Here is an 8,782-nt window from a genome sequence, read left to right on the forward strand (position 1 = left end):
TATCGATAGCTTTCTACCTGAGAAGAATTTTTTAAGCATTTTGTTTTATTACCAAACTCAAAAAAAGTGAAATAACGTTTTATTTTTATCAGCCAACAGTATATCTCAAGTATCAAGCTCAAATAATTAAAAAAAGAAGAAATTATCGGTTATTGGTATGAATGGGATGCACAATATATCGGCAGCCATATCGGTAACTATCTACCTATAAATAAGATTTTTTTTAAGCCTTTTGTTTTATAACCAGGCTGAAAAAAAGTAAAATATTTTTTTTTTATTAGCCTAATGTAATCTCAAGTATCGTGCTCAAATAATAAAATAAATTATTAATAATTATTGGTTATCAGTGCGAATTCTAATGGACACGGAGTACTGTATAAAAACAGTAGGGGTGCAAAATATATTAGCAGCCATATATCAAACTATAACTAAGAAAATTTTCTTTTATAACCAGGCTCAAAAAAATCATATAAAGTATTGTTTTAATTAGCCTACTGTACATCTCAAGTATCGCTCTCAAAGTTTAAAGAAAAAGGAGAAATTATCGGTTGTCTGTATAATTCTAATGGACACGGAGTACTGCATAAAATGCTAAATATATTGGCGGCCAGATTGGTAACTATTTAGCAATAAATAAGTAAAAAAAAATTTAAGCCTTTTGTTTTAGAACCAGGCTAAAAAAGTCCAATAAAGTTTCATTTTTATTAGCCTACTGAGTATCTCAAGTATCGCCCTCAAAAATAAAAACAGAAGTTATCAGTTATCGGTATGAATTCTAATGGACATGGAGTTCTGTATTAAAACAGACGGGATGCACAATATATCGGCGACCATATCGGTAACTATCTACCTATAAATAAGAATATTTTTAGGCCTTTTATTTTTATTTCAGCGTCCATATCGGTAACTATCTACCTATAAATAAGAATATTTTTAGGCCTTTTATTTTTATTTCAGCGTCCATATCGGTAATTTTCTACCTATTAAAAAAAGCAGGCCTTTTGTTTTTTAACCAGGCTCAAAAAACTTACATAAATTGTTATTGTTTTAGCCTACTGTACATCTCAAGTAATACCGTCAAAAAAATAAAAAATATCGGTTATCGGTATCTGAAAAAAAGAATCCTTATGAGTGTATCTGTGAGGTTGACGGACACAGCATTCAAACATAATACAGACAACAATATTGATGTTTAGCTTTACTGACAAGACAGGCAGTACAAAATGCTGCTTTGGGAGTCTTTGTTTGTTTACGATCTTTATTTACGACTAAACTTTGTTCACGACTAAATGTAAACTGCATTCAAAATTGCACACTTTTCTACTAAGTGTTACATTTTTAATACATTGCTCTGAGTAAGTTTTGTTGCATGTTTCAGAGGACAAATCCACTAAAAAGCACTGGCTACAAAAAGTTGTCCATATAAAGACAGATATGTGTGACAAATATATTCAATTAGAAATCATAGACACCATTTTGTGGTATTTATTTGGAGTTTATTTGGTGTTTATTTGGTGTTGCGCAAAGTACTGGATCAAAATAATATTTTATTCGTCAATAAAATGTCCTTTTAAATATTATTAGTGTGAAAAGGAACAAAACTTGTTGATGTCATACTGCCCCCTAGTGTTCATTACACCTAGAAACCGCAGTTAAATATTTAATAATTTAAAGTCTCACAAAAATGTAGGCTGAAGCATGTATTTTCACTTGGACTGAAGGATTTAGAATTCAAAATCATGTCACAGTGACTATTATTGCAGAAAAACCCACTTATATACAGTGCTAGTCTTGCTGGAGAATGCTAGAATAAAAGTCATTAGATCACACAGGACCAAAGGAGGTTTACCTAAAGTCGTTGCCAATACGCTTGCCATTTTCCGGCTCCCCAGGGTCCGGACACGAGTTTGAAGCCTGTTTGATTCCTCCTTCATTTACTGCAAATTCAGAGCACAGTTAGCCATTAGACACATACGAACAGATAAACAGAGTTACCGTCATGCAAGCTTCATGCAAACATATTCACGAAACTGCTGACATTACAAATTGACGACGAGGAGAAGCTTAAAATACACAGACCAAAACAAACACACACACACACACACACACACACACACACACACACACACACACCTGTGAACGATCTCACTGATAATCATTAACAAGTCTTCATAAATGTGTCTCAGTGCAGTTGTCACTTTAAAAGAGTGTGATTACACGTCGCTGAAAGATCCCAAATCATATTAGCAGCTTTCCATGCTAAATTGAGGGTGCACTTTATTATCTTTATTGACAAAATATTAAAGTTGCACCCATATATAAACATTTTAGGTCTCACTTTATATTAATTGGCCTTAACTGATATGCACTTACTCTGAAATTAATCACTTGTTACTATAGTGTTATTGTGTAAATACATGTTTTTACATTGTACTTATGCTTGATTAAAGGTTTAAGACACCCTGGAGTACTTTTATTGAGATTTTAACAGATTTGTGTGTGCTGAGCATCAGTTTAGACAATGTTAGCACATGTCAGCTTTAATTGTGGGGAAAACTGGATAATTCTGAGCTTTTGTCAGCTAATTTCATATTCCAGGTTTAAAATCATTATTAGGGCAGGATCAAAATCTGTGACGTATCACGAATCTTCTAGTGAAGTGATGACACGTCAGTTTCTTATTATTATTCATTGCAGTTTTCTTATCCTATGAGAAGAGCCTGCTTCTTTTTATTATTTCATTATTCATGAGAGCACAGGCAGACCTGCCAAGCAGTGAGACCCAATGACTGGGTGAGACCGTGTCTGCATGGCACGGGTCATATGTGTTTCTTTCTATGATCCAGATGGTCCACATGTTTTTCTTTGCAATGCTGTCAGGGCTGATACAGCACAGCTGTTGGTTTGCAGCAAGCATTTTTGTCAGGAGAGATGGACGAGAATTGGAGAATGGCGGACTTTGTCTTTTATCAGTTGAGTTCGTTACCATTCAGACAAAATTGCCTATATCCGTGCTGCTGTGTTCACACATGTTTAAAATCCTCCAGATTACTGGCAAGGTTGAGTAGACAGGGCAAGAGATCTGCTGCACTGCTGCCCACTGTGTCTGCATTTAGACCCAGGGATTCAGAAGGAGAGAAGTCCTCCTCATTTATAGTATATATATATATAAATATATATATATATATATATATATATATATATATATATATATATATATATATATATATATATATATATATATATATATATATATATATAAACATGATTATCTTTATGATGATTCAACAAATTGAGGTTATGTGTATATGAAATTACAAATAACAAATGTAGCAAGACACTAAATTATTTACTGTTTGTTTATTGGCATTTTAACTTTGTAAACTACAAAATCATGCGTCTCCTCACAGTCTGTGTCTCATTTTGTGAGCCAACAGTCAACAAGTTGTTCGCTCTCCTCTTTCTCCCCTACTCTGTCGGCAACGCCCACTCCTCCTTCGGCTCGCAGCGCTCCACATCCATCATGAAGCATTTTTTGAAAAAATTCTGAGGCAGACTTGAACCGAAAGAGGGGGGTTTCATGACCCTTCAAATATCTGCATGTAATTACATCTGTAATTAGTTAATTAATTGCTACCATTCTTTTGTTTTTGTTTTGTTTACCATCCCTTACACTTTAACCCACCCTTAAAACTACCCATACCACCAAACCTGCCCCAAACCCGACCCGTATCCCATTTTTTAATATATATATATATATATATATATATATATATATATCTATATATATTATATATATATATATATAAATATATATATATAATTATTTTTTTATGGGTTTTCACCATTATTGTAATAGGACAGTGGAGATTTAGAGACAGGAAAGTATGGGGAGCAGAGATAGGGGAAGGGTCGGAAAAAAAACTCGAGCCGGGAATCGAACTCAGGTCGCCGTGAACATCTAGGTAACATGTGTCGACGCACTAACCACAAGGCTATTGGCACCAACCCTGTATCCTGCCTCAAGTGTTCTGCAATACATTATGAGCACAGTAAGTACATATAAATAAACGGGGGGCTAATAATTCTGACTTCAACAAGCACATAGCAGTTAAGACCACCTAATATAAACTGGGACCACATTATATTTTCACAAAATTAATTTGAAACATTAAAACACTTTTGTAAATGCAACTTAATGATTTTACTGAATTATATTGAAAATTTTAGCAATATTCAATAAAACAAATGTGTTTTTAAATCAGAGTCATTGATTCTTCCTTATTTAGTTAATATGAAATCCAAGTGTAAGGTTGGGGGTTAGAAGATGAATAATTTGATAACTCTCTATCTGAGGCTGAAAGGTCTGTGTCAACTCTCATTTTCCAACCGAGTGAACTTGACTTCAAATGCAACCCTTTCCACGCACATGAAATTAATGCACAGGTAATATTGCATTTATCCATGCAGTTAAAATATGCTGATTGGAACAAAGACAGGTCTCAACAAAATGCAGAAATGCGCACAATCATCAGCATGCACACAAGCACAGCACTGTCAAATAATAATAGCACAGAAAAAAAAAACGACTCCTATTGTAGTGAAGACACTCACATTTTTATTCTTCCTGACTTATTAAAGAAGCTTCAATGACTCTCCAGTGCACATGCAGAGTAGTTTTTTGGCACATGTCTAAGTCGTTATCCTTCTTTCTTATAATGTGTGTCCAGAAACATCAAAGACAATCTAATGGGGAACAGTGGTTTCTCTAATGTGTGTTTACTGACACCTGATGATCTCAAATCTCAATAAATGAGGCTCAGGATGTTCCTGTCGCTCGTGACTGAATGATGAAAACGGGGTCTACGATTGAAGGATGGGACGTAATTTATTTGCACACATTGTTCCCGATTTGTTTTAGCAATTATGCAAATGACATAAAAATACTCAATATATCATTATGCAGTGCAAGTTTTTCTAATGCATTTTGATGGGCTGTGGATTTGACCACAAGTCAAAAGTAATGGCAGAACATTTAATGTTGTGATGAAACCCAAATCGAGACTTGATTCTGCAAGATTTAAACCAGTCATTCTGATGAAAGAGAAGTAAACAAGACAGGGAAAATATATCTATAAGAAAATAAAGACCGACACAGTGTTACTTATTCATCTCAGCAAGCAATTCGAAAATCTGTCCAATTTAAAGCAGCAGTTCACACTGAGGCTGTTAAAAGGGAAACATTTTGGATGTTTTATGTGCTTCCATGCAAAGGTTTTGGTCACCGCAACCTGCTTTTCTTCAAAAAAAGCATCAATTTTCATACTTTTCTGATTAACTATTAAAGGTGCAATGGGAAAACGAGGCTTATGCAAATGTCAAAGCAATATAAAGGTTGATTTTGTCAAGGCACCAGCAAAACTGTGACTAACATCAAAAGCAACAAATTGTCAAAATGTGATTTTCCTGCTTTGAACTCAACCCACACTGTGACTAAACTCATTATCATTAATATCCGTGCCATTAATCCATGCTTACTATTTGAGATTAACTCCCACCTTACCTTATCCATAGACACACAAGTCTGGATTTTGATCGAGATTTTAGGTTGTATGCAAATGAATGCACAAGAAAAGACTTCATATATATATATAAACTAGATTAGTAAAGTTTATCAGAACAAACTTTTATGTTGGCTTGAGGAAACCTAGCATGATTGCTTCAAACTGCTTTTTTAATTTGTAACCCACCGGTCCTACTGCATCCAACCTGGTCTGAGCTGGGATTGAATCGGCGATTCTTTGTATGGGAGTCGGTTGCTCTAACAAGGAGGTTAAAAACCATGGCCTCTAGTGTCTGTCACTAGAGCACCTTTAGATGTCAAAAGAGTGAGGTTCACTTGCGTTCACTTTGCTAGCTGGTCTCCTTTACACTCACCGCCGTAAACCTCACGTCCATCTCGGACGAGCCACCACATGTGACCCACTTATCTTACTGTACCCAACTCGCACTGAGCTGGGATTGAACCGGCGATTCTTTGTATGGGAGTCGGTTGCTCTAACAAGGAGGCTAAAGACCATGGCCTCTAGTGTCTGTTTCTCGAGCACCTTTAGAGGTCAGAGGAGTGAGGTTTACCTGCGTAGCACTTCGTTAGCTGGCCTATGTTACACTCACCCCTCTAAACCTCACTCATATTCCGGACGAGCCCCCACATGCGACCACTGGTCCTACTGCACCCAATCCGCACTGAGCTGGGATTGAACCGGCGATTCTTTGTATGGGAGTCGGTTGCTCTAACAAGGAGGCTAAAGACCATGGCCTCTAGCATCTGTTGCTTGAGCAACTTTAGAGGTCAGAGGAGTGAGGTTTACTTGCGTAGCACTTTGCTAGCTGGCCTCAGTTACACACACCGGCGTAAACCTCTCTCCCATCCCGGACGAGCCCCCACATGTAACCCACCTGTTCTACTGCATCCAACCCAACCCATGCTGAGCTGAGATCGAATCGGCGATTCTTTGTATGAGAGTCGGTTGCTCTAACAAGGAGGTTAAAGATCATGGCCTGTAGTGTCTGTCACTAGAGCACCTTTAGATGTCAAAAGAGTGAGGTTCACTTGCGTTCACTTTGCTAGCTGGCCTCCTTTACACTCACCCCCATAAACCTCACTTCCATCCCGGACGAGCCACCACATGTGACCCACTAATCTTACTGCACCCAACTCGCACTGAGCTGGGATTGAACCGGCGATTCTTTGTATGGGAGTCAGTTGCTCTAACAAGGAGGCTAAAGACCATGGCCTCTAGCGTCTGTTTCTCGAGCACCTTTAGAGGTCAGAGGAGTGAGGTTTACCTGCGAAGCACTTCGTTAGCTGGCCTATGTTACACTCACCCCTCTAAACCTCACTCATATTCCGGACGAGCCCCCACATGCGACCACTGGTCCTACTGCACCCAATCCGCACTGAGCTGGGATTGAACCGGTGATTCTTTGTATGGGAGTCGGTTGCTCTAACAAGGAGGCTAAAGACCATGGCCTCTAGCATCTGTTGCTCGAGCAACTTTAGAAGTCAGAGGAGTGAGGTTTACTTGCGTAGCACTTTGCTAGCTGGCCTCAGTTACACACACCGGCGTAAACCTCACTCCCATCCCGGACGAGCAACCACATGTAACCCACCTGTTTTACTGCATCCAACCCAACCCATGCTGAGCTGAGATCGAATCGGCGATTCTTTGTATGAGAGTCGGTTGCTCTAACAAGGAGGTTAAAGATCATGGCCTGTAGTGTCTGTCACTAGAGCACCTTTAGAGGTCAGAGGTGTAAGGTTTACTTGCGTAATACTTTGCTAGCTGGCCTCTTTTACACTCACCCCTGTAAACCTCAGTCCCATCCCGGATGAGCCCCCACGTGTGACCCACCGGTCCCACTGCACACAACCCTCACTGAGCTGAGATTGAGCTGAGCTGAGAGAACCGGCGATTCTTTGCATGGGAGTTGCTCTAATAAGGAGGCTAAAGAACATGGCCTCTAGCGCCCTCTAGCTTGCCTCCATTATGTATATACAATTAAACAAATTAGGCTAAAGTTACTGGAGTATGTGTTGTGGCTGGCATCTTAATGTGATTTAACATATTGCTAGTATTAATTAGCATGTATGCTACCACATTTATCACAATGCTAACATGAATTGACACGTTGCTAACAGAATCTAGCATGCTACAAACATTAAATTAAGTAGCATGATGTTGTTACATTTCTGGCATGGTCTTTTTGCAAACATCAGTAGTATGATGACATGATTTTATGTTTCTAACATGGTCAACATGTAGCTGGCATTACTTTGTTGGTTAATAGCATGTGAATGTATGCTAGCAAAGCATTTCTACCATTTTGTCTAACAATTGCAAAAAGTTTATAGCCTGCATTGGACTATATCACAGATTAGTAGCATGTAGCTACCATGTTTCCAGTATGGCTGTCATATCACAGTTAGCAAGAATTAACACATTGCTAATATTTTATTAGAGGAAATTTCTTGTTTTTATTTCTTGTATAAATTGGCATTTTATAATATGAATTACATTGTTATCATGGTGTTAGCATATTCAATATATTGTTAGCATGCTTCTGCTGTTTTACTAATACAATGAGCATGTTTCTAGTATAAATTTATGTTGTTAGTACAACTTAGCATATTGTTAGTGTTTATAACATAACTTTCATAGTTGTCATGTTGTTAATGAATAAATATATTGTTAGCATGCTTCTGCTAATGTTTTGCTAGAACACTTAGCATGATTTTAATATAAATTCACAATGCTAGAGTAACCTACCATATTGTACATGTTTATATTATGTATTACATTGTTGTCATGTTGTTAGCATATTCAATATATCATTAGCATTCTTATGCTAATGTTTTACTTGAACAAATTAGCATGATTCAAGTATAAATTGATGTTGCTAGTGTATCTTAGCATATTGTAAATGTTTATAACATGAATTACACTGTTGTCATGTTGTTAGCATATTCAATATATTGTCAGCATGCTTCTGCTAATGCTTTACAAGATCATACTCAAAAAAAAAAAAAAAACTGCTTAAACCAGCCAAGATGGTTGGCTGGTTTTAGTTGGTCGACCAGCCTGGTTTTAGAGGGGTTTTGGCCATTTCCAGGCTGGTTTCCAGCCACTTTCAGCCTGGTCTTAGCTGGTCAGGCTGGAAGATGACCAGCTAAAACCAGCTTGACCAGCCTAGCCAGGCTGGGAACCCAGCCAAAACCAGC

General features: G+C 37.6%; 1 protein-coding gene across 1 annotated transcript in view; it reads right to left on the reverse strand.

Annotated features, from left to right (window-relative positions):
- csmd3b (CUB and Sushi multiple domains 3b) overlaps positions 1-8,782 on the reverse strand; it is a 1,051,207-nt gene that overhangs the window by 567,597 nt on the left and 474,828 nt on the right. The window contains exon 8 of the mRNA XM_056479206.1: positions 1,850-1,937. Within this exon, the coding sequence (XP_056335181.1) occupies positions 1,850-1,937 (88 nt within the window). The remainder of the gene's footprint in view (positions 1-1,849; positions 1,938-8,782) is intronic.

The sequence above is a fragment of the Danio aesculapii genome, chromosome 19 (genome assembly GCF_903798145.1).
Source record: "Danio aesculapii chromosome 19, fDanAes4.1, whole genome shotgun sequence".
NCBI lineage: Eukaryota > Metazoa > Chordata > Actinopteri > Cypriniformes > Danionidae > Danio > Danio aesculapii.